Source organism: Podarcis cretensis (assembly GCF_951804945.1).
Source record: "Podarcis cretensis genome assembly, chromosome: 16".
Taxonomy (NCBI): Eukaryota; Metazoa; Chordata; class Lepidosauria; order Squamata; family Lacertidae; genus Podarcis; species Podarcis cretensis.
Genome location: NC_137186.1, coordinates 12,206,044 through 12,232,476, shown reverse-complemented (window position 1 = coordinate 12,232,476; position 26,433 = coordinate 12,206,044). Strand labels below are relative to the sequence as shown.

General features: G+C 48.6%; 1 protein-coding gene and 2 long non-coding RNA genes across 3 annotated transcripts in view; 2 read left to right on the top strand and 1 right to left on the bottom strand.

Annotated features, from left to right (window-relative positions):
• Nucleotides 1–10,733, bottom strand: part of LOC307205853 — a 49,645-nt gene extending 38,912 nt beyond the window's left edge. Inside the window, exon 1 of the long non-coding RNA XR_013834119.1 lies at nt 10,628–10,733. This is a non-coding gene — a long non-coding RNA (uncharacterized lncRNA). The remainder of the gene's footprint in view (nt 1–10,627) is intronic.
• LOC307205876 overlaps nt 1–12,375 on the top strand; it is a 33,186-nt gene extending 20,811 nt beyond the window's left edge. Inside the window, exons 3-5 of the long non-coding RNA XR_013834145.1 lie at nt 6,167–6,689; nt 10,616–11,503; nt 11,879–12,375. This is a non-coding gene — a long non-coding RNA (uncharacterized lncRNA). The remainder of the gene's footprint in view (nt 1–6,166; nt 6,690–10,615; nt 11,504–11,878) is intronic.
• Nucleotides 12,376–16,076: 3,701 nt separating this feature from the next.
• On the top strand, nt 16,077–23,262 carry CFAP126 (cilia and flagella associated protein 126). Its single transcript, XM_079958290.1, has 5 exons — nt 16,077–16,180; nt 17,308–17,370; nt 18,444–18,524; nt 20,261–20,437; nt 22,132–23,262. The coding sequence occupies exons 1-5, from the start codon at nt 16,154–16,156 to the stop codon at nt 22,771–22,773; spliced, it is 990 nt and encodes a 329-aa protein (XP_079814416.1). The 5' UTR covers nt 16,077–16,153; the 3' UTR covers nt 22,774–23,262.
• Nucleotides 23,263–26,433: the final 3,171 nt, after the last annotated feature.

The following is a 26,433-nucleotide window of genomic DNA, read 5'->3' as shown; positions in this document are numbered from 1 at the left end:
CTCTATTCTATATTTTATTTTATTTTAATTCTATTCTATTTTATGTTATTCTATTCAGTTTAATTCTATCCTACTATCCTACCCTATCCTGTTCTATTCTATTTTGTTCTCTTTTGTTCTATTATTAATTTTAATCTATTATTCTGTTCTATTCTATTTAATTTTAATCTATTCTGTTCTGTTCTATTTTTTTATTCTCTTTTATTCCATTCTATTTAATTTTAATCTATTTTATTTTATTCTATTATTCTATTTAATTTAATGTAATTCAATTTAAATTCTGTTCTATTCTCTTTTAGTTTATTGAATTATTCTATTCTATTCTTTTATATATTGTTGTATTTTGTTCTCTTTTGTTCTCTTTTATTCTATTCTATTTAATAGCCTGGGACTATTGGGAAAGAAGGAATTGGCAACAGCAATCAGAACAGAATCTTACTATTGACTGATATGTGCAGCGCACAACCTTGTTATTACCAACACACTCTTTCGACAGAAAAATAAATTTAAAACTTCATGGAGGCACCCTTGATCAAACCACTGACACCTCTTGGACTATGTTAATGTCCGTGCTAAAGATGGCCGTGACGTGCTTCTTACCAGAGCTATGACGACTGCTGGACAGATCACAGACTAACACGCTCCATGATGGCTATCAAGATTATACCTCAACGCAGGCTTCAAGGAAGGAAACCAAGGTGCAAAAATGAACACACAAGCCCTTCAAGATCCCATTAAGCGGGATTGCTTCCAAACGACTCTAAAGGAGCATCTGCCTTCAGAATTCCCTGATAAAGGAACACTGGACCAAGCTAAAAACATCCATTATTGCAGCCTGTGAACAAACTATTGGATACCAAACCAAGAAGCACCAGGACTGGTTTGGTGAGAAAGACAGTGCGATTGAACGCATGATTGACAAGAAAAGGAAGGCCTTTAAGATCTGGCAAAGAGACAGAAACTGTGCCACTAAGAAAAAAACCCTATGCCAACACTAAGGCTGAGGTTCAAAGAAGAACCAGAAAACTAAAAAACACCTGGTGCATAAAAAAAAAAGCTTAAGAGATCCAGCATTTGGCCGACACTCATGATAGACCGAGTTTCTTTAAAGCCACAAAGACCATCTATGGGCCGATAAATTATGACATATGCCCCCTAGGCTCAGCAGATGATACCACACTTCTAAAAGATAATACAGTGGTACCTCGGGTTACAGATGCTTCAGGTTACTCCGCTAACCCAGAAATAGTACCTTGGGTTAAGAACTTTGCTGCAGAGGCAGCGGGAGGTTCATTAGCTAAAGTGGTACCTCACGTTGAGAACAGTTTCAGGTTAAGAACGGACCTCTGGAACGAATTAAGTTCTGAACCCAAGGTACCACTGTGATATAATAATAATAATAATAATAATAATAATAATAATAATAATAAATTCATTTATACCCTGCCCATCTAGCTGGGTTTCCCCAGCCACTCTGAGTGGCTTCTAACAAAATATTAAAATACAGCAGTCCATCAAGCATTAAAAGCTTCCCTAAGCAGGGCTGCCTTCAGATGCCTTCTAAAAGTCTGATAGTTGTTCTCTTCGACATCTGGTGGGAGGGCATTCCACAGGGCGGGTGCCACTACCGAGAAGGCCCTCTGCCTGGTTCCCTGTAACTTGGCTTCTCGCAGTGAGGGAACCGCCAGAAGGCCCTCGGCGCTGGACCTCAGTGTCCGGGCAGAACGATGGGGGTAGAGGTGCTCCTTCAGGTATACTGAACCGATGCCGTTTAGGGCTTTAAAGGTCAGCACCAACACTTTGAATTGTGCTCGGAAACATACTGGGAGCCAATGTAGGTCTTTCAAGACCAGTGTTATGTGGTCTCGGCGGCCACTCCCAGTCATCAGTCTAGCTGCCATATTCTGGATTAGTTGTAGTTTCCAGGTCACCTTCAAAGGTAGCCCCACGTAGAGCGCATTGCAGTAGTCCAAGCAGGAGATAACCAGAGCATGCACCACTCTGGTGAGACAGTCTGTGGGCAGGTAGGGTCTTTGCCTGCGTACCAGGTGGAGCTGATAAACAGCTGCCCTGGACACAGAATTGACCTGTGCCTCCATGGACAGCTGTGAGTCCAGAATGACTCCCAGGCTGTGCACCTGGTCCTTCAGGGGCACAGTTACCCCATCCAGGACCAGGGAATCCTCCACACCTGCCCGCCTCCTGTCCCCCCAAAACAGTACTTCTGTTTTGTCAGGATTCAACCTCAATAGATAAAGAAGCTATTGCACTGAGATGGAAAGAACATTACCAACATCTCCTTCACCGCAACTCCCCCATAGCTGTTGAGGTCCTCTCATAAATGCCACAAAAACAAGTTAGAGATGAGCTTGCAGTATCTCCAAATCTGGGAGAGTTGTGTACAGCTATGAACCAAATAAAAAACAACAAAGCCAGTAGACCTGATGGGATACCTGCCAAAGTCTTCAAAGTGGGTGGAATTGAACTTACACAACAACTTCACAAGCTCATCAAAAAAATCTGGGAGAGAGAAGAGATCCCAGCAAACTTTAGGGATGCCAAAATTATCAATCTCTTTAAAAAAGGTGACAGAACTGATTGTGGAAACTATCGAGGCATCTCTCTATTAACTGCGGCCGGCAAAATTCTTTCAAGGATCTTAGCAAACCGTCTCTTAACAATATCTGAGGTGTCCCTTCCTGAATCCCAAAATGGTTTTCGACCTTCGCGGGGGACAGGGGACATGATTTTCGCTGCTCAACAGCGGTGCAGAGAGCAAAAACAACCCCTGTATATAGCATTTATTGACCTAAGGCTTTCGACACTGTAAATCATAATGCCCTGTGGACTGTCCTTCTGAAAATTGCCTGCCCAGGTAAATTTCTGAACATCATTTGGCTCCTCCATGATCAGATGACAGCAACAATCGCAAATAACAATGGCTCTCAAAGTGAACCATTCCCAGTGGGACCAGGAGTTAAACAGGGCTGTGTTATTGCCCCAACTCTATTCATTATTTTCATTGCCATGATTCTACACTTTGTCGAAGGGAAACTCCCCACAACCACTACGAGTGATAACCAAAGAAGAAGAAGAGGAGGAGGAGGAGGAGGAGGAGGAAGAAGAATGCTTAGAGTTAGATTAAGGTTTATGCCTAAAGTTAGTGCTGGGGCTAGGGCTAAGTTTAGGGTAAGGCTCAGGTTTAGAGCACTGGCGGAGCATATGCCCGCGCTGCCCAAGGCGGGCGCGTTCCCGAGGCGCTCGGAGGGTTCCCTCCCGGGCGCGGGATAGCCCCGCGCACGCGCACCCACGATCCCTCTTCCCAGTGGCGTAGCGTGGGTTGTCAGCACCCGGGGCAAGGCAAGTAATTTGCACCCTCTAACGCATGGATTTGCGCCCCCTAACCCGTGGATCTGCGCCCCCTAAGCCTAACCCCCAGATGTTGCGCCCGGTGCGGCCGGGCCCCCCCTGCACCCCCCAAGCTCAGTGGAGTAGCGTGGGTTGTCAGCACCCAGGGCAAGGCAAGTAATTTGCGCCCCCTAACCCTAACCCCCAGATGTTGCGCCCGGTGCGGCCGGGCCCCCCCTGCACCCCCCACGCTCAGTGGCGTAGCGTGGGTTGTCAGCACCCAGGGCAAGGCAAGTAATTTGCGCCCCCTAACCCTAACCCCCAGATGTTGCGCCCGGTGCGGCCGGGCCCCCCCTGCACCCCCCACGCTCAGTGGCGTAGCGTGGGTTGTCAGCACCCAGGGCAAGGCAAGTAATTTGCGCCCCCTAACCCTAACCCCCAGATGTTGCGCCCGGTGCGGCCGGGCCCCCCCTGCACCCCCCACGCTCAGTGGCGTAGCGTGGGTTGTCAGCACCCAGGGCAAGGCAAGTAATTTGCGCCCCCTAACCCTAACCCCCAGATGTTGCGCCCGGTGCGGCCGGGCCCCCCCTGCACCCCCCACGCTCAGTGGCGTAGCGTGGGTTGTCAGCACCCAGGGCAAGGCAAGTAATTTGCGCCCCCTAACCCTAACCCCCAGATGTTGCGCCCGGTGTGGCCGGGCCCCCCCTGCACCCCCCACGCTCAGTGGCGTAGCGTGGGTTGTCAGCACCCAGGGCAAGGCAAGTAATTTGCGCCCCCTAACCCTAACCCCCAGATGTTGCGCCCGGTGTGGCCGGGCCCCCCCTGCACCCCCCACGCTCAGTGGAGTAGCGTGGGTTGTCAGCACCCAGGGCAAGGCAAGTAATTTGCGCCCCCTAACCCGTGAATTTGTGCCCCCTAACCCGTGGATTTGCGCCCCCAACCCGTGGATTTGCCCTAACCCCAGATGTTGCGCCCGGTGCGGCCGGCCCCCCCTGCACCCCCCACGCTACGCCACTGCCTCTTCCTTGCTCTCCCCTGCCTGCCTGCCTGCCTCCTCCAGCCCGGAGCGCGGGGCAACGGCGCTCTGGACTCCCGCGCCTCCTGGCGGCCGCCAGGGGAAGCGGCTGCGCTGCGCTCCGGCTGGAGGAGGCAGGCAGGCAGGCAGGCAGGCAGGCAGGGGAGAGGACGGGAAGGAGGCAGGCGAGCGAGCGAGCGGGAAGGGGAGAGGAAGGAACCGGCAAAGCAGCGCAGCAGCTCCACCCCTCTTCCCCCTACGGGGCGCGGGAAGCGAGGGAGTCCGAGTGGCGGGCGGGCGGGCGGGCACCGACTGGCACCGCCGCTCAGGGATGGCACCCGGAGAGGTGTGGGGTGGGCCCCCAGCACCCCCTTCCTCCGCCAGTGGGTTAGAGACTCTTGAGAGTCCCATGGACTGCAAGAAGATCAAACCTCTCCATTCTGAAGGAAATCAGCCCTGAGTGCTCACTGGAAGGACAGATCCTGAAGCTGAGGCTCCAATACTTTGGCCACCTCATGAGAAGAGAAGACTCCCTGGAAAAGACCCTGATGTTGGGAAAGATGGAGGGCACAAGGAGAAGGGGATGACAGAGGACGAGGTGGTTGGATGGTGTTCTTGAAGCTACCAGCATGAGTTTGACCAAATTGTGGGAGGCAGTGGAAGACAGGAGTCCCTGGCGTGCTCTGGTCCAGGGGGTCACGAAGAGTCGGACACGACTAAACGACTAAACAAGGTTTATGTTTAAAGTTAGGGCTAGGACTCGGGCTAAGTTGAGGACTAGGGTGAGGGTTAGGGTGCTGGCATCTGGGGGGGAGACCTTGCCAGTGGTGTAGCGTGGGGGGTGCAGGGGGCCCCCCGCACCGGGCGCAACAGCTGGGGGTTAGGGGGCGCAAATCCACGGGTTAGGGGGCACAAATTTCGTTCCTTGCCCCAGGTGCTGACAACCCACGCTATGCCACTGGACCTTGCCTCCCCTTGTTCCTAGCAGCCAGGCACCCTCCGACTTCCCATTGCAAGGTTCTGCTGGGATCCCATTATGTGCTGTATCAGATATTATTATAAGAGAGAAAACAAAAAAATTCCTTCCAGTAGCACCTTAAAGACCAGCTAAGTTAGTTCTTGGTATGAGCTTTTGTGTGCATGCACACTTCTTCAGTTACCAGGGTATCTGAAGAAGTGTGCATGCACACGAAAGCTCATACCAAGAACTAACTTAGCTGGTCTTTAAGGTGCTACTGGAAGGAATTTTTTTGTTTTGACTATGGCAGACCAACACGGCTACCTATCTGTTATTATAAGAGAGAACATCAGAGCAACATAAAACAATAACATTGCGAGTAAAAGAGGATATATCAGAGACAAGTAGAACAGCTGCTTACCAAAAGGATGGAGGCACAAAACAGTGGTACCTCAGGTTACAGGCGCTTCAGGTTACAGACTCCGCTAACCCAGAAATAGTACCTCGGGTTAAGAACTTTGCTTCAGGATGAGAACAGACAACGTGCTCTGGCGGCGCGGCAGCAGCGGGAGGCCCCATTAGCTAAAGTGGTGTCTCAGGTTAAGAACAGTTTCAGGTTAAGAATGGACCCCCAGAACGAATTAAGTTCTTAGCCCGAGGTACCACTGTACTGTCTGTGTCTCTGTTGAGGAAATCCTTCGGTTTTCACTGTAAAAGGGGCTCTTCTATTGAGCACCGCCTACGCTGACTCACCGGAAACACAGCTTCCGTTTTGAGTTTTCGGTTTTCAAACGTCACTGTTCTTGTAAATGGTACAAGTGGAATAACCCCAAGTGTCAACCAAGGGTCACTGTGGCGCTGCTTTAGAAAAATTGTAATAATTCTTTGCACATCTGCTTCTCCCGGCGCAGAATTTGGATGCTTTTTGAGCTGTTGGAGAGCCCATGGATGCTGCAAAATGTTCAGGGCCCCTTTGGAATGAGCACCGTTTCAAATTCCTCAAAAAGCACTCTGCCAAGGTTTCTGCTTCTGTTGTCCAGCTAAGCAGCCTTTTGATGCACAGTTTATTCTCCAGAATTGCGGATCCCAACTTCCCAACTTCTCAGCCATCTACCCGGTCGCTCGACAACCTTTGGTGCGCAATCTACATAAAGCTGCCCATTTACCCACTGCGCAACTGTGGGCCTGGAAAGTCCCCAAAAGTTCTCCTGTCACAGCTTCCTGTTCTTTCAACGTCAGTCTATGAAAACACAGCTGTGCAAGGCAAACATTTGTGTTGACATCGACGTTTGAGCATGTGAGCCAAGGCCTGTTTGCAGGAGAGATGTTTCCCATAAAACACTGGAATGCCGCAAAAAGGGATTTATGGTAAGTAATGCCTGTAGGAAATCTATCTGGTTTTGCCAGATAGATTTGAAACTTGGTTGGGGGCTGATCTATAATTTGGGCAAAGGAGTCAGGGGTTCACTAACCTCAGCCAGTCTCTGCCTGCTGTCTTTCTAACAATCAACTAGTGTAGGATACAGGACCTGCCTATATCAGCTTCGTTCTCCTGTCACAGAAGGGAGAAGGATGATGGGGGCAATACTAGAATTGTTTGGCTCTGCCTGTCACTGGCTCTGGCGCCACCTAAATAATAGTAATAATAATAATAATAATAATAATAATAATAATAATAATAATAACAACAACAACAATTACAATTACAATTACAATTACAATTATTTATTATTTATACGCCGCCCATCTGGCTGGGTTTCCCCAGCTACTCTGGGTGGCTTCCAACAAAATATTAAAATACAGTAGTTCATCAAACATTAAAAGCTTCCCTAAACAGGTCTGCCTTCAGATGTCTTCTAAAAGTCTGGTAATTGTTGTTCTCTTTGACATCTGGTGGGAGGGTGTTCCACAGGGCAGGTGCCACCACCGAGAAGGCCCTCTGCCTGATTCCCTGTAACCTGGCTTCTCGCAATGAGGGAACTGCCAGAAGGTCCTCAGCGCTGGACCTCAGTGTCCGGGCAGAATGATGGGGGTAGAGACGCTCATTCAGGTATACTGGACCGAGGCTGTTTAGGGCTTTAAAGGTCAGCACCAACACTTTGAATTGTGCTCGGAAATGTACTGGGAGCCAGTGTAGGTCTTTCAAGACCAGTGATATGTGGTCTTGGTGACCACTCCCAGTCACCAGTCTAGCTGCCGCATTCTGGATTAGTTGTAGTTTCTGGGTCACCTTCAAAGGCAGCCCCACGTAGAGCGCATTGCAGTAGTCCAAGCGGGAGATAACCAGAGTATGCACCACTCTGGTGAGACAGTCTGTAGGGTCTTTGCCTGTGTACCAGGTGGAGCTGATAAACAGCTGCCCTGGACACAAAATTGACCTGTGCCTCCATGGACAGCTGTGAGTCCAGAATGACTCCCAGGCTGTGCACCTGGTCCTTCAGGGGCACAGTTACCCCATTCAGGACCAGGGAGTCCTCCACACCTGCCCGCCTCCTGTCCCCCCAAAACAGTACTTTTGTCTTGTCAGGATTCAACCTCAATCCATTAGCCGCCATCCATCCTCCAACCGCCTCCACTCACACAGGACCTTCACCGCCTTCACTGGTTCTGATTTGAAAGAGAGGTAGAGCTGGGTATCAACCTACTGTTGAACTCCCTGCCCTCCACCCTAACAGACCCCGACAAGCACCAACCAACCACTGAGCGCGATCTTGCATTGTCTGCTTCCTCCAGCAAGTCGATGAGATCAGGCTGAAAATTGTGAAGACTTCTGGGGACAAGAACGATATTGAGAGTTGACCTGTGAAGTGCTGGAATGGCAGGGTGGGGCTGTCACCAGAAGATGTCTCAGAGGCTGGGGGAGAGTCCCAGAGATGCCTGGGCTGCTGTGAAGGATGGGCCTCTCCTGAAATATGAAGGCTGTGAAATGTATCCAAAGTAGACCCAGCTGTAAATATATGTACAATCATATATATTTTTCCAAATTAATTTTTAATAAATGTTTTCTTGTGCTACAAAATAAACAAATAATAATAAAAAAGGGAAAGTACATATAGCACCTCCACATTCATTTCATAGAGTCTTTTTCACAGTTCCTTTACAAGGGCACTATTGTAATGGACATTGTGCAACTGGGGGAAAAGAGAGGGGAGAGATGGAGGGAGGGAGAGAGATGGGGATAAGGATATCTCAGTGGCGTAGCATGGGGGGTGCAGGGGGGGCCGGCCGCACCGGGTGCAACATCTGGGGGTTAGTGTTAGGGGGCGCAAATTCACGGGTTAGGGGGCGCAAATTACTTGCCTTGCCCCGGGTGCTGACAACCCACGCTAAGCTACTGGGATATCTTCTTCTTTTATATTTCGTTTGCGAGAGATTGGAGGCCCCAGAGCTTGCTTCGTGGCAATGTGATTTGTCTGTATTGAGGAGCTGGGTTGAGGAGGACCCAGTGTCTCCTTCCCAAAGGAAGCACGCGGGGGGGGTGCCTGGAGTCTGCTGGAATTTTGCTACCAGCCGGCAGAGAGGGAGACGCACAACCTTTGTAACAATATTGCAAATATTACAGCCACGTTTATATGCTTTTCGAAGCAACAATATTCTCCCGCAGAGGTACTCCAATCCCAGGTTGATGCAGGATATTTTGTACGCAGTCTTTGAGTATCGTGCACATTTTTGCAAGCAAAGTCTCGTACTTTCGTCTATTCCACAGAGCTTTGACGACCAAAACTAAGAAAAAACTTTCATTCTGTCTTTTGCACCAACAATATTCTCCCCAGAGGGAGGTGCACCGTTCCTGGAGGTACTGCAATACCAGGTCGATGCATGGAGTGGATGGAGCAAGCCCCTATTCCATCTCCCAATTCCAAAAATCCATTTAATATATAGTCCTCAAATAGAGGACATATCAGATATTAAACTGATAAGAACAGATACTACACTTGATCTTAGCCAAAAGGCCGAGAAGCGATACCCAAGTCAAGAAAAATTAAGCGGGTCTCCTTTCCCGATGGCTTTTGAGGTGATGGTGGGTACTTGGCGCTGCAAACCTCTCACCGCCCCCTCAGAATTAGCCCCGTTTCCAATTCCACAAATACACTCTGACAACATTTCTGCTTCTGTTGTCCAACTCAGCACCCTCTAGATAGACAATTTAACCTCGAAAATAGTGGATTTTGTCGATCTTGCCAATTTCTCATCCGTCTGCTGGTTGCTCTGATGGCCATTGGTGCTAAATCTGCATAAACCCGCCCATTTCCCCATCAGGGCTTCCGTCGTAGTTAAGTCGCTGCGCGGCAACAGAGGTCGCAAATGTTTCCCTTTCCCGTTCACTGGAGAGCATCCTGCAAACACACGTGTGCAAGGCGACCATTGGTCCTGACATTAACATTAGTGCTCCTTAGCAAAGGGGTGTTTGCAAGAAAAATATTTCCTGTAAAACCCTTAAAGGCTGCAAAAGGAATTGCCAGCATATAATGATTGCAGACGGTCCATCTTTGTCTGGTTTTTCATAGACCATTTGAAGCTTTTTACCTATAAACCCAGATCCTTTTAAGATCACCTTGCTTCTGCCCTTTCAACTTTGAGCCCGAAATGTACAGCCATGCCCTGAATTATTATGAACACAGTTTCATTTTTATTGGTTTTCTTTAAATAAATTTGAGGCAACTCTGCCTGCACATTAACTCAGCCTGCTTTAAGCACGTTCGTCCCAACCAGCAAATATATTTGAAACGGGGTCGGAAGGAATTTCCTTGTGGGTGGGGCTAACATAATTTGACAGGCATTTGCTTAGCAGTACCTGAGCAATCGGAACAACATTTGCTTCCCGGGACAAGTTTTCCATGCGATCTATACAGCAATGTTTGTTCATAAGGATTTCCCTTGCTCGATAGCTTTCTCGATAGCATAATATCTGTGCAGATATTTCCCCCTGGAAATAAGGGTTATCCGTGTTAATGGTGTTTTTATAGACTTGCTATAATTTCTATCGCACCAAAAGTCTGGCATTTATTCCTGCCCCTGCTCTCCTTTCCTCTCTGCTTCAAGATTTCGCACCTGTTTTCTGTGATGACTTTGTTGCATGCTTGATTTTGCATCTTAATGATTAAAAATAATAACGGGCTATGGTTTATTCAGGATCATCCGGCGGGATCCTAAATCGCATCCGTTCTTGTCAATGTTACGCTTGGAATAACCCCAAGTGGCCACCGGGGGGCACTGTTGCGTTGCTTCAGAAAACAATCCTTGCAAAATCTGCGTCTCCCCGCGCAGATCTGTTTCCTCCTTTCTCTCTGCAGGAACTCAGCGACCTTCCCTTTGGCCTTGCTGATGTTCAGGAAAGCTGGAAACTAGCCAGATGATTTGATTGCAACCTCTGTAGCTCCCCGCCACCCTTCTTCTTCTCTGCTGGGCATCACTGGCTGGTGGCTATACCAGCTGCAGTTGATAGGAAACACTGCTGTCAAAAAAATGCTGTATTAGCACTGTAGTTCTTGTATTTACATGAAAACCAATAAAATTATTGGGGGGGGGGGCAGGGTGCTGTTTAGAAGAGGTGGTACTGGTCCTAATTTCTGTGGCTTCGTGTGCCAATTCCTCTGCCTCTCTCAAAAAAACAAAACTTAAAATGATCTGTTCTGTAGAATGATGTATAACTTGTTTTAGAAAATTGTGTCTGTGTGTTTTAATGGTGAAGCAAACTCTTTAAAGAACAACAACAGCTGTTTTTCATGTTTTCATTCAGCCCTTAAGCTTTCAGCAGTAGATTACTCAAATAAAGTTTCAAGTTGATTAATCTAAGGCAGGTATTTCCCCTCCCCACCCATAAGTGGCGCTGAGGCTTAATTTATTTATGACATTTTAAAATTCTCACTCTTCTTGCAAGGAACTCATGGCAGTGTTAAAATCCTCCCCTTAATTTTATCCTCCTGCCAACCTTGTGAGGTAGGCTGTGTAACCTTCCAACCACTAAATAATATAATTTCTAAGATTTCAGTTATAACAATTATTTATAATTAAACAACTCTTTATAAAATCAGGCACTGAGCAAGTGGATAGGGAAACGCATTTCTCCTTCTTTCATAACACCAGAACACGGGGATATCCAGTGAAGCTGAGCGACAAAAAGAAGTCCTAATTCACGCAGCACAGAGCAGAACTATGGAACTCACTGCCTCAGGACATAGGTAAAGGTAAAGGTACCCCTGCCCGTACGGGCCAGTCTTGACAGACTCTGGGGTTGTGCGCCCATCTCACTTAAGAGGCCAGGGGGCCAGCGCTGTCCGGAGACACTTCCGGGTCACGTGGCCAGCGTGACATCGCTGCTCTGGCGAGCCAGAGCCGCACACGGAAACGCCGTTTACCTTCCCGCTGGTAAGCGGTTCCTATTTATCTACTTGCACCCGGAGGTGCTTTCGAACTGCTAGGTTGGCAGGCGCTGGGACCGAGCAGCGGGAGCGCACCCCGCCGCAGGGATTCGAACCGCCGACCTTTCGATCGGCAAGTCCTAGGCGCTGAGGCTTTAACCCACAGCGCCACCTGCGTCCCTTCTAGGGACATAGGGACGGTCATCAACTCGGATGGCTTTAAAAGAGCATTAGACAAGTTCATGGAGGAGAGGGCTATTGATGGCTACTGTCCCCGAGGGCGATGCTCTGCCATCCAAGGTCTGAGGCAGCAATACTTCTGAACCCCCCCTTTCTGAAAAACACAGGAGGGAAGAGTTCCTCTTGCCCTCAGGTCTTGCTTGTCATGTACGGTTGCCATATGTCTGGCTTGGGTGGCTTAAGGTGGTTTTGGGGATTGTGCAAAAAATACGTAAGTATTTCAGCAGTTTCCTTAAAAAAAAAAAGCTCAGTGATTAGGGGGTCTTCCTGGTTTTTACTTTTTTGGAATATGGCAACCCTGTCAGGAGTTCGGCCTACACTCGAGTAGGACCCTGGCAGAGACACATGCCTGACTGGCATGTTCCCTCCCTCTTGGTCAATCGTTTGGGAGCTTCATAAGCTTTCTTCTGCCCGGACATCACAGCGACCGATGCCAACCGACACCAGCACACTTAGGGATCTGCAGAGTTTGCGCAGTTGGGTAACAGAACCCCAGCAACTCAGCATTTTGGCTAATCTACTTTATTTACATATAAACACACATGGTGAAATATACTCAGAGTCGAGAGTGGATTTTGTGCTCTTTATTCAGCTCCTAGTGTCTGTTTTATATACATTATTTAAAAAGGGTCTGCTTTATATACATTATTTACACAATGGGCTGTACGTGATTGGCTAATTCCGGAATTCTCCTGTAGGCCAATCAGGTTGTGGATTCTCTTCCACCTGGAGCTGGATTGGGTGGCTCCTGCGGACCAATCATACTGCTGCATTGTTCTAGGACCAATCAGACTGCTGCATTCTGAATCCTCTTGTTCTAGGACCAATCAGACTGCTGCATTTTGGATCCTATTCAACTCAGTACATAACACATGGAGCACTGCAACATGGCTCCCTCACTCTAGCATTGGACAGCAAAAAGAAAAAGAACAATGGACAACAGTCCCACTTCATGGAACACAGTAACACAAACATCCTGTCTCCGTCACTTCCCACTCTGTGGAGTCAAAACATACACTGTCATGTGAAAGACAACAATTCCATGACTGCAATCACGGAGCAGGAATTCTAACAAACCCTGCTTGTGGGTTTTGGCTGCAGGATGAACAAGATGCTGGGCTAGACGGACCATGGGCCTGATCCTGCAGGGCTCTTCCTAGTGGATGGGTTGAGCCAGGCCCTGTCTAGCAAGCAGGATGTCGCAGGCGCCTCTCCTGGCTTCCCAGCTCAGTAGATGCAAGGCTGGCGGCTTCACCGTCCAAGTCATTAGCAAGCGAAGCCTATTTGCTTGAAGTTTCTGCCCATAAAATGCAGGCAGCCGGTGCTGGAGGGGGGAGAGGGACCCACACACACACACAAAAACACAGGCCGCGTCTGGCCCGCTTTAATTATCCTTGTAAATTAATCCGTTGCTCTTGTTCAGTGCATGCAAATGCAATTTAATTATTGGCAGCAGAAGCTGGCTGGGGCGGAGGGAATGCACACAGCTCGCGGCTCACCCTCGCTCCCTGCGAAAGAGAGGCCACGGTTGCCGGCTCATCTCCCCAGAGAGCGAGGCTTCCAAGAAATATGGCGCAAACTGATTAGGGAAATCGGCAACAGGCGTCCCTGGGGAATGTGAGGAAAGAAAAGAAGAAGCTGATTTATTCCGCACAGATCCGACTCTCAGTGCCGCTGCAGGCAGTGATTAATTAAATGCAATAATGAAATTAAGAGGCGATGTAGCGGCCGCAGGCTTTCGGAGCATCGGCTGGTCTAGGTGACCTCCAGGAAAGCCTGGTTAGGTCCAAAGGAAGCTGCCTTATAGTGCGTCAAAAGCCATTGCTCCATCTAAGCTAGTACTGTCTGCACGGATTGGCAGCAGCTCATCAGTCCTGGCCCAGCCCTACCTGGCGGTGACGCTGGAGATTTGAACCCGAGGCCCCCCACAGGAAGTGCAGCTTCTCTGTCACTGAGTTACGGCCCTTCTTCTAACATTAAAGTGAGTTTCCAGTTCTGATTTTGAGTAGTGATCGGACATAAACAGGAACAGAAGATGCTGCTTTATAGTGTATCAGAGACTATTGGCCCACCTAGTATTGGCTACACTGACTGGCAGCAGCACTCCAGGGCTTCAGGTATTGGTATTTCCCTGTCCTGCCTGGATGTGGTTATTCAGTAGCAAGAAGTGACTACTCTGCCCATGCTCAGGAGACGCATTTCTTTGTCGTTTCTGCGTATCCCCTGTGATAGGAATTTTGAGGTCTTAGATATATGGTAATGTTCATAACCGCACGTACATAGATCAGCACAGGAAGACCGACCTGAAGCCATTTTGATTCCTAAACTAAGCAAATGTTTTCTCTGCAAGGTCAAAATTGGTCCCATTGTCTCTTTCCTCACAAATCCTGTCTTAAGGGTATGTCTGTGTTTGAATAGGGTGTGACTAGCCAGGCTACCCAGGAAATCCAATCAAGTAACCTGCCAGACAGGAGATAAACAACAATAGGAGAAAAACAACATTCAAATGTTCTGTTTTAGACCGCCTTTTCTGTGATGTAGGTATGATGTATCTGAGGGGTGGTCTTAGGTTACACCCCTTCTGTGATGTATGTATGATGTTTCTGGGGGAAAGATGGAGGGCACAAGGAGAAGGGGACGACAGAGGACAAGATGGTTAGACAGCGTTCTTGAAGCTACAAACATGAGTCTGACCAAACTGCGGGAGGCAGTGGAAGATAGGAGTGCCTGGTGTGCTCTGGTCCAGGGGGCACGAAAAGTCGGACACGACTAAACAACTAAACAACAAAACAACAACAACAAGGCCTTGCCTGCCATTTTTCTGAGTTCCTCCTCTCTCCTGCGGGTGAGGGGAGCACCCTGTTGCAACAGATGAATAAAGATCAAGCTTACTAGCTGCTTTGCTTCTCAATATTCTCTGGTTGGCCTCTGTTATTTTCTCCTACCAAGAGGGAACCTATGTAAGGACTCTATACGGGCTCTTGGATACCCCATAAGGGAAAAGGGCAATTTTTATTTACAACACCCCCATGACAAACACACCTCAGCTGGTGCTGTGGCAGCCCTGGCTTGGTAGAGAGGGCTGCTTGTGACTGCTTAGAAATCGTGACTGCTTAGAAATCATGATAAGAATCTGACCTGCTGCTTCTTTCAGAGACTTGCATAGTCTACAAAGACTTTCAGAGACTCATAAGACTTTCATTTGGTTCTATGTTTTAAAGAGAATCCACTAAGAGTGTATACTTTGTGACTTTCAGAGATTTATAAGATTTCTGTTTATTTGGTTTTGGAGAGTGCATTTCATATATTTCATACTGTTCAATGTTCTGTATAGATTATATAAAGAATTTATATTGACATCGTATTGTTGTACTTGGTCACTGTGTTGCTTTGGATATTACTGATAGAAAAAATGACTGGCAGCGTTTGCAGGATTAAGTCAGAACCGGAGTTACAAATGCACCAAAATTCTACAGATATGCAGGAAAATAAATACAGAATGTGGCATTATTATTATTATTACTACCAACCCGTATTTCTTCTAACGAGAGCTCCAGGGGGATTTTATCCTGTAGGGAAGGTCTGCCTCAGCAGGGATTTGAACCTTAGTCTCCTTGCAGTCCTTCTCCAATACACATTATGCCGCCAGGTGCGATATCCAGTCTCCTGAAAATATCGACGATCTTTTTCCTTAAAAAATAATAACAAGTTTCTAGTCCTTAACACACACGGGTAGCCAAACTAAGGCCCGGGGGCCGGATCCGGCCCAATCGCCTTCAAAATCCGGCCCGCGGATGGTCCGGGAATCAGCCTGTTTTTACATGAGTAGAATGTGTCCTTTTATTTAAAATGCATCTCTGGGTTACTTGTGGGGCATAGGAATTCGTTCATATATCCCCCCCCAAAAAAATATAGTCCGGCTCCCCACAAGGTCTGAGGGACAGGAGACCGGCCCCCTGCTGAAAAAGTTTGCTTAACACAAGTTTCTAGTTCCTAATGTGGATCCCAGCAGCGCAGGAAAGGCGGGGGAGGGGGGAAGTAGACTAGGGAGGCGTGGCTTAGAACTCTGGTATGAATGACAAAAACGGAGGAAAGGAAGGAGGGAGGAGATTGGGCGTGGCTTATGAGCCTGATTTCCCATTGGCTGGCGCGCTTTTTCTCTCCTTCCAGCCACGCCCACAACCCCCGTTGCTAGGATACTTCCCAAACAAAAGACGCAGAGCAGCCAGCATGGCAACGCACTACAGTTCTGGCCAGGTGAGGGGGGGGGGGGAAGGAAGAGACGCTGCCCCCCATTGAAACCACCCCTTATATTTCCAAAATAAGACGCTTGAATTAAAGGGGGAGGGGAGGATGGGATTGCTGAGGGCAAGGAGAAATTGTTTAGGGAAGCTTTTAATATTTGATGAATTATTGTATTTTAATATTTTGTTGGAAGCCGCCCAGAGTGGCTGGGGAAACCCTATTATTATTATTATTATTATTATTATTATTATTATTATTATTATCATCATTATCATAGCTGTCAACTTTTCCCTTTTCTTGCGAGGAATCCTATTCGGAATAAGGGAATTTCCCTTAAAAAAAGGAAACGTTGACAGCTATGATTATTATTCCCTTTCCTTCCTACTGTGAGGAGTTCCATTCTCCCTCCTTACTTCAGAGGAAGCCCTTCTTTGCTATTTGCTCCAAAACGTCTATGAAGAGGCAAACTTCTCCCCACTTTCAACGTGTCCCCCAAACAACCATCTTCAATAAAGCCCTCATGGGGGAATTCTTTGCCCGCTCCCTTGGAGTGAGACCCCACTCCTCATTTTGGAGAGGACTCTGCAGCTCACCTGCCCCTTGCCCCTTTTAAACTCTCCTCCAGGGTCTGTTAGTCACAAGCTTTCCACTTCCTCACATCTGGGAACCTACCTACCTACCTACCTCCCCTCCCTCCCCCAGGAAGAAAAATCCTCTCACCCTCTTCTCACAGTGGCCAACTAAATGCCCCCATGGGAAGTCTGCAAGCAAGACCTGGTTGCATTGAGCCACCCCCTCCCCTCGTTTTCCAGCTGCTCCTTCCCTTTTCTTCCCCTGCTGCTTTTGGCATAATATATTCTGCTTCCTGGGGAGGGGTAATGAGCTCTACAGCAGCCCCACCCCCTTTCCCCTAATGACATTTCTGCCCCATTTTGCTCATATATTTCATTTCATGACCATGAGGACTAGGAAGTTACTGGATCTCTTTAAAAATGAAATACAAGGTTCCCTTCCACATACGCACACTTCTTTTTTACCGCTCGGTATTCTGGGACCAGCACTAAACCTGCCGCATCTCAGCTCTGCTGCCTTAAGGTTTCATTGCCCCATCTCAAATACCCCCCCACCTTGTTTTGCAGTATGAAGATGCGTACAATCCTAAGAATTTGCAGAACTGGAACCTTCCCAGAGTTGCTAAGGAGGTGAGTTTCCTCTGGAAGCGAGTGTGGAATGAGCGGACTTTTGGAGACAGGTTGAGGTCTGGTGCTCTCCTAACAACAGAATAAGCCTCACCCTTTTCCCAGTGTTGGGGAAACTCTTATGTTTGCTTTGATCGATTTATTGCATATTTTTATTATGGAGGCTGACCTTTTAATGTTTTCAGGGGATTGCTTTATTGTATCTTTGTTATGGACGCTTATATAGTTTATGGTTTGTGTTGTGGTTTCTATAACATGTTAACCTCTAAGAAGCCGATTTTGGCATTAAGTGCGATAAAAATTATAAATGAATATAGTAAAATCCAATTAAGGGCACATTTCTTGTCACCATCATCTTCTGCCGCATATTTATATAAATTGTGGGTTGTATCCAACACTGGTGATACTAATTGGTGTGGTGCAGTGGTTAGAGCATCAGGCTAGGACCTGGAAGAGACCAGGGTTCAAATCCCCTCTCAGCCAGGAAACTCACTGGGTGACCTTAGGCCAATCCCCGCCCCTCAGCCTAACCTACCTCACAAGGTTGTTGTGGGGATTAGGGGAGGAGGAGAGCCTTGTATGCCACCTTGAGTTCATTGAAGGAAAAAAGGGGTATATATAAATGCAATCCATGCTCAGAATAAAATTAATGTACATGAATGACATGGGACCATTACGTTCAGTTAAATTCTCTGAGTAGAACTTTTTTTAAAAAAATGCTGCTAAATCATACAGAAAATATCAAAGTGGTTCCACAACAACTGTACATTAAACCATACAATAAAAGCCATATAAAAAATTAAAATGAGTTTACTATTGTGGAAAGTGGTATTCTTAATTGCCTGCATAAGCCTGACAGAATGGAAACATTTTCAGCAGGTGCCTCCTGAATATCTAGTGGCGGAGAGTTCCACAAGACAGGCTGATGACATGAAAAGCTCGGTTCCTTGTTGTTGTCAAAGGAGCCTTGCCAACTCAGGGAAACTTGGTTGGATACAACCCTTAGCAAATAGAGTGCTGCTCCTTCGCCATTTGGCTTTCCTCCTGCCTTCATTCTCCTCCCATCTTCTCTGCAGCACCCCTCTGCCCGGGAAGGTTACACACAGTTTATAGCCAATGACCGAGGACACCTGCTTCCGACAGTCCCACGCTCCAAGGTGAGGCTCCACTCCAGGGACGGGGAAATCTCAAACCTGGGGGCTGAATGCGTCCCTTCAGGACTTTTGTGTGGCTCTCAGGACTCTCCCTAGGCCACACCCCTTACGGACTGCCTGCCAAACTCCTTAAACCCTGATAATTCCTCTGATTTGCCTGGATGGATGCCCTCCTAGTCAACCCCAGTTGGCGGACCAATGGGCAAGGATGGTGGGCGCTGGAGCTCTGCCACATAGGTAAAGGTAGAGGGACCCCTGACCATTAGGTCCAGTCATGGCTGACTCTGGGGTTGTGGTGCTCATCTCGCTTTATTGGCCGAGGGAGCTGGAGTACAGCTTCCGGGTCATGTGGCCAGCATGACTAAGCCGCTTATGGCGAACCAGAGCAGCGCACGGAAACGCCATTTACCTTCCCGCCGGAGCGGTACCTATTTATCTACTTGCACTTTGACGTGCTTTCAAACTGCTAGGTTGGCAGGAGCAGGAACTGAGCAACAGGAGCTCACCCCATTGCGGGGATTAGATCCACCGACCTTCGGATCAGCAAGTCCTAGGCTCTGTGGTTTAACCCACAGCGCCACCCGCATCCCACCCTGCCACATAGCGCATGGTTAAACAGTGGGATTTGTTCCCACAAGAGGTAGTGATAGCCACCCACTTAGATGGATTTAAAAAGGGGATTGGGTGAATTCCTGGAGGATAAGACTATCAACAGCTACAAGTTGTGATGGTGATGTTCACTCGCCAGTGTTCACCCTCTGAATACCAGTTTCTGGGTCTCAGAAGTGGGCAGAGTTGCTGTGGCTCTCAAGTCCCGCTTGCTGGCTGCGCTTTGGAGCAGCTGGCTGTCCGCTGAGAGAAAAGGATGCTCAACTCCATCAATAGCTTGTAGCTACAATGGTTATGTTCTCCCTCTACTGTGGGAGGCAGCAGTGAGCCACTGAGTTTCTGGGAATCACAAACGCCGGAGATTTGCTATTGCACTTTTTTATTTTTTAAATATAATTTTATTAGTTTTTTACGCAAAATTTGACGTTACAGTGGTACCTCAGGTTACATACGCTTCAGGTTAAGAACTTTGCTTCAGGTTGAGAACAGAAATCATGCTCCGGCGGTGCGGCGGCAGCGGGAGGTCCCATTAGCTAAAATGGTGCTTCAGGTTAAGAACAGTTTCAGGTTAAGAACGGCCCTCCGGAACAAATTAAGTACTTAACCTGAGGTACCACTGTATTCCTTTGGACATAATACATAATTACATTTTGCTTTCCCATCCGTACGTCCGCAATGCTCCTGTTGTTATTCCTTTATTTGCTGCAATAGCTGCTACTTATTCTCTACTTACTTTACCATCGTTCATTTATTATCCTTCCCTCACCTGTTATTCGAATCCCACTTACAATTTCATTTGGCTGTAGTGTTTTTGATCAAATAGTCCGACCAGAACCTCCAACTCTTGGATCAAGTTCTCATCTTTTTGACCTCTTATTTCTGCTGTCAACTTTGCCATCTCTGCCTAGTCCATTAACTTCAAAATCCATTCTTCTTCCACTGGGAAGGAGGGTCCTTTTGTGCTCAGGCCCTGCTTGGCAGCTTCCCCCATAGTCACCTGGCTGGCCACAGCAAGAACAGGGTGCTGGACCTGATGGGCCTCTTGACCTGAGCCAGGCGCTGGGCTCTCGGCTTGCGTCCTTGCGTCCCACACGTGTGCTTGAACCCTCTCCTTCCTCGCCCCCCTATAGGCCTCCCCTTGGGGAACATACATGGGCACATGGGATATGCCCCTGAAGATCCCCCCGGCCAAAGTCAACCTCACATCCCGCTCGGTGAACGCAGCCGCCCATCTCACCGAGTGGATCAACAGGTCCACAGCCTTGAACAACGCCTGTAACGGGTTCTGCCCGGAAGTCACCGGCAAGGTAAAATGGGCTGGGCTGGGGGGTAGGGGTTGGTGTTTGGAACCCCCCTCTTGGACACACCTGTAGGTCAAGCCAGTGTGTTGTAGTGGTTAGAGCGGTGGACTCGTAATCTGGTGAACCGGGTTCGCTTGCCTGCTCCTCCACATGCAGCTGCTAGGTGACCTGGGGCCAGTCACACTTCTCTGAAGTCTCTCAGCCCCACTCACCTCACAGAGTGTTTGTTGTGGGGGAGGAAGGGAAAGGAGAATGTTAGCCGCTTTGAGACTCCTGAAAGGGAGTGATAAAGCAGGATATCAAATCCAAACTCTTCTTCTTCTTCTTCATCGGGACAGCCAGGTAGCCTTTGCAGAATCCAAAGTCACCTCTGCTGCACCATTCATTTGAAGCACACTTAACGCACATGTGAATCTCAGGCTGCACGCTGCAAAGAGCTGGCGTTCCTGGCATGGGGGCACCCTTAACAAACAGCAGACCAAGTGTCCCCATTTTCCAGGGACAGTCCTGGATTTACAGAAGCCTTCCCTATTTCTATTTCGACCCTGGAATGTCCCGCTTTTCCTTAGGACGTCCCTCCTTTCATTGGAGGAATCTTGGAGGGTATGAAACAGCAGCTGAATTCCTGGAGAGCGGCTGCCAGGCAGTTTAGATAATTCTGAGCTGTGGTTTCCTGTATTTGTATCTTTGCTGAAGGGCTGTTGCTTACAGGTTCAGTCCCCAGGATCTCCAGGTAACGAGCTGTTGCCAGTCAGTGTTGGCAATGCTGTGATAGATGGAGCAATATTTCCTGTGCTCCTATCAGCTGCAGGCAGCATAATCAATGGCCGGGCATGATGGGAGTTGTAGTCTGAACAAACAAACTGGAGGACGTGAGGTTAGGGAAGCTTGCCAAAGACAGGCCTCTCTTTCTGGCAAGGCATGACTCCTCCCAAAGAATCCTGGGAACTGTAGTTTACTGTGCACAATGCTACCGTTCCCAGCACCCTTAACACACGAGAGTTGCCAGGATTCTCTGGGGGGAGAGCCATGTGCTTTAAATGTTTGCCAAGTGTGCTTAAAATGTATACGGTGTGGATGCAACCCAAATCTCATGCTTGCCATACTGATAGCTGTGAGATCACAGAAAGGTTAACTGCAAAATGTTCCTTAAAACTGTTGAAAGGAAATGCTAGAGTGATGCAGTTTTATCCTGGCAGACTTAGGCAGTTGTTTTGACATTTTCTTGAGTTGCCAGTCATTTTAATGATTGATCTGTACTGCTTTTAATGGGTTTTTTTCTGTTTGTATATCGCTGTACTCTGCCCGGATACATGTATAAGGAAACTTTTTTAGATAGCTAAGGAGGATGGAGGGCACAAGAAATGTTTAGGAAACCAGGCAGCCTTTGGAGAATTAGGGAAGGGCTGTAGAGCATCTTCTTTCTATGCAGAAGGCTGGGGAAAGACTCTCTTTCTGAAAGAGCAGGTGCCAGACAGTGCAGACAATATTGAGATAGTTGGACCAACAGTGATCTTCCACTGAATCGAATTGGCAGGAGATACAGTACAGACAGGGGGACTGCTTCACTCCCAGTGTATTTAAATGATGGAACTCACTGTTGCAGGACGATGTGTTTAATTATTTTATTAGATTTATTTATTAGTGATTTATGCAGTGATGGGCAACCTCCCTATTCTCTCCCTCCCAAATCCCCACAGCCAAGCGACCCTCCACCACGCGTTTGCAAACCCGTCAAAGGCGGCCCATCGTCAAGAAAAGCCTCGGAGCGCCCCGGCTCGGTGGGCAAGATGCCTGCTCAGGAAGACGCCGCATCCAGAGGATCCGCCACCCCCAAGGGCCCCCTCTCCCGCCAGCCCGGTTGCATTGACGTCCGCATGAAAGACGACTTGCCAGATGCCCAGCAGATGGAGCCCAAGGAACCAAGACCTCCAGCCTCCACCGAAATCCCGGTCTCACGCCAGCCCGGTTCCATGGATGTCCGCATGAAAGAAAACGGGAGCCCCAAAATCCCATCCCCGAGCCGCCCCAGCTCCAGGGAGCCTGCTGCCAGGAGGGCGGCCTCGGCAGAGGCCCCTGCTTCAGGGCGGCCCCGGTCGCTGGAAGGGAAACCCAAAGGGGTTAGCACCCCTGAGCTCTTGGCTTCGTGTCGCCCAGGCTCCATGGAAGCCAATCCCCGGAGCCCTCTTTTGGCCGAAGCCGTGGCGTCCAGCCGGCCCACCACAAAGGGCAGCCTTGCAGCACTAGATGTCCGGAAGACCCCGCTAGACATGGGTGCAGATTGGCGGGAGAAGGGAGCCTCTCCCCGACCCCTCCATGGCCTGGAGGAGCCGTCCAGTTAGAACCAGTCCGCCTGGAAATGGAAAAATTCTATTACCAATGAGTTGAAAGTTGAAAACAAGCCATTCTGCTCAGTCCGGTCGAGATGTCCTGGGGTGCCTGCATGTGTTTCTTTCCCCGTCTCCTACCCTCTCACCTCGCCCCACCTTGGGGCTTCTCTCCACCCCCTTCCCTCTCCCCACTCCACCCCAGTTCCCTTTCTCTGTTCCACCTACCAAGAAACACCTTCCATCTGGTCCGGCCAGACAAGTGAGACCCATGCATTTCTCCACTCGCCTGAACCTCAGGAAAAACGAACAATGGAAGGGGGTTAAAGCCCTGCCTGAGAGACACTGCCCAGGAGATGACCTGCCCAAACAAGCAGGCAGCAAGACAACCAACCCGAGCTTTGCCAGTCAGAAAATTAAATAATTACAACCACAGGGGCCGCTGATGATGGAATGGGTGTTTTCATGGTAATAGACACTAAATAAAGCTAACCCCAAAAACCACCGTTTCCCAATAGGTCTTGATTGCCTGTTTGTGTGGTGTAGTGGTTAAGAGCAGTAGTCTCGTAATCTGGTGAACTGGGTTCGATTCCCTGCTCCTCCACATGCAGCTGCTGGGTGACCTTGGGCCAGTCACACTTCTCTGAAGTCTCTCAGCCCCACTCACCTCACAGAGTGTTTGTTGTGGGGGAGGAAGGGAAAGGAGAATGTTAGCCGCTTTGAGATTCCTTCGGGTAGTGATAAAGCAGGATATCAAATCCAAACTCTTCTTCTTCTTCTTGATTTTTATTTTTATTTAAAAGAAAACACGAGGGCTGCCGGCAGCTTGAAAGAATGTCAAATCAATTTGTCGTGTGCACTTTGATTTCATTAAGGCCGTCTTCCTCTGTACAGATTTATCCGGGCAGAAGCTCCATTGGGCTTTCTTGGGAGTCGGCAAGGATAGGATAAGCTGCCCATTTGTGGACAAGTAAAGAAGTTATTGGTCTGAAGAGAAAAATATCTGTCTGTTTCCGGACAGAGCCAGCAGTGTCTTGGATAAGAGGCCTTGCCTCCTGGGTGTGAGAGGAGATGAGGCCTCCTCCAGGATGGTATTTTAGCATTAGTGTCTTTTCCAAGATGGAATGAAAAGAGATCACATTCCCTTCTGGGGTGCCACATGCAGGTGAGGGTGGGGCCAGAGGCAAAAGTGGGTGGAGCAAGGGATGCAAAGTTTACCTTTCTACCTTTCTACCTAGACTAGATGATTCCACACCCACCCACCCCTGTCTTTGATCCAGGCAAGCGAGAAGCATCAGAGTTCAAGGACATAATTCCAGGCAGGCAAGGAGGTGCAAAGCAGGGCTAGTGAGGGGTGTTGCCTGGGGAGAGTCTTGAGGGCCAGACAGAGGCACCTCGGGGACCACATTCAGCTCCCAGAAATGTACCCTCACTTAAGATAAACCCATGAAATCTTGCCCTGCCTTGTGAGAGCAAAGTCCTGATGCAAACTAAGAGCACCCCCTTGGAAGGTGTGAAAGGAGCCCCCTAAGCTACATTCTAGCACAGACAGCATTGCCAGCTCAGGAGCAGCATCCCAGACCCCGAGATTTCAGGACTCAAACTTGAGACTTAGTGGAAGGATGCAGTGATGCCATGGGGGGGGGGGGACGTGGGTGGCGCTGTGGGTTAAACCACAGAGCCTAGGACTTGCCAATCAGAAGGTCGGCGGTTTGAATCCCTGTGATGGGGTGAACTCCCGTTGCTTGGTCCCTGCTCCTGCCAACCTAGCAGTCCGAAAGCACGTCAAAGTGCAAGTGGATAAATAGGTACCACTCCGGCGGGAAGGTAAATGGCATTTCTGTGCACTGCTCTGGTTCGCCAGAAGCGACTTACTCATGCTGGCCACATGACACAGAAGCTGTACGCCAGCTCCCTCGGCCAATAAAGCGAGATGAGCGCCGCAACCCCAGAGTTGGCCACGACTGGACCTAATGGTCAGGGGTCCCTTTACCTATGACATCTTTAAGTCTATACAGTAATTTCAGATATGAAGATTAAATGGGAGAGGGGAGGAGGGAGGGGAGAAGCACAGCTCCCCTTTCCGAAGTGTCCTGTCTATATATCCTATCTATACAGCCAATTTCTTTTGGGCTGAAGCTTGCTATACAGTTGTACCTCTGGTTACATACTTAATTCATTCTGGAGGTCCGTTCTTAACCTGAAACTGTTCTTAACCTGAGGCAACACTTTAGCTAATGGGGTCTCCTGCTGCTGCCAGTGCGTGATTTCTGTTCCCATCCTGAGGTAAAGTTCTTAACCCGAGGTACTACTAACCCGAGGTTAGCGGAGTCTGTAACCCAAAGTGTTTGTAACCCGAGGTGTTTGTAACCTGAGGTGTACTACTGTATATGGTGCTCTTGCTCACCTGGAGATTCAAGGCCCACCCTTGCCACCTGAGGGTGGTCAGACAAACCTGGAGACTTCAAGTCACAGTCTGGCAACCACAGTCACAGAAGATTGCTGTCCCTTCAGGAAATGCCTGCCATCATTAACCTTTCCCCATTGCGCAACTCCCCAATGAGCTTTTGAGGGATTTGTTTGGGAAATGCCAATTGGAGAAGGGGATGTGGAAGACCCACACCCAACACACAGCATCCTGAAAGCAGTGGCATTGTTGTGGCACCCCCTGCAGCGCGGTCACGCCGGTCGTGTCACCCTGAAACCACCTCTGCAGAAAGCAGCAGAAAAACTCCACGACCTCATCTGTTAATGCCAAGCCCATTTTAAAAAGGGATGTGTGTGTGTGTGGGAGAAACCAAGCTAATTGGTTGACTTGAAAGCTGCTGGTTCTGGGACTCGAAAGGCTTCCATCCTCATTAACGCCCTGCGCGTACAGATTATTTTTTTTTTTAAAAAAGAGTATTTTTTGTGTGGGGGGCAAATTTAGACAGTAAAACTCTTCCCAGTAATAGATACGCACAGTTGATTTAACAGAAGCAAAGCCGTCACAGCTCCTGTTCCTTAGGAAAGTCTTAGATCATCTTTTTTTGATCATCAAAGCAGCCAGGCTTTTAAGAGAAGGCTTTCAGAAAACACACGGGAGATCTGGGACTCGTCTCCCCTTTTTAATAGACTGTGAAGTGTGGAGAGAGAGAGACAGACAGACAGACAGGTTAGATCTTCTTTCCCACCACCAACCCGTTTTTTTAGAATCAGAAATTCAGGTACTGCCAAGCAGGTGGGGGGTTCTTCATCTATGCTCAGCATTAATGCTTTACTGCAGATTTAGTTTTGAAGTGTACCAGGATACAAGGCTGCAGGGAACGCTCGGGAATATATTGTGTGTATCTGAGAAAGATGGACATAAACCGGATTGATGTGGTCCTCAGCAAGGGGGAGATAACAGCAGGCTTGTGGGGGCAGGAATCCCAAGGTTTGCAGAAGTACAAAACCATCTTGGGAAAGAACTTCTAAGGCTTGTGGGGGGGGGGACACACAAAAATGATCAGTGTGGGCCCATTTTGTTCTATCATGAAATGCAGAAAAGGGAGGGGAGACCCTGGTGAAATACGTGTGTGTCTTTGTGTGAGGGAAACATGTGGAACCGGGTGGAGGTAAAATGGAATACAGTGGTACCTTGGGTTACATATGCTTCAGGTTACACACTCTGCTAACCCAAAAATAGTGCTTCAG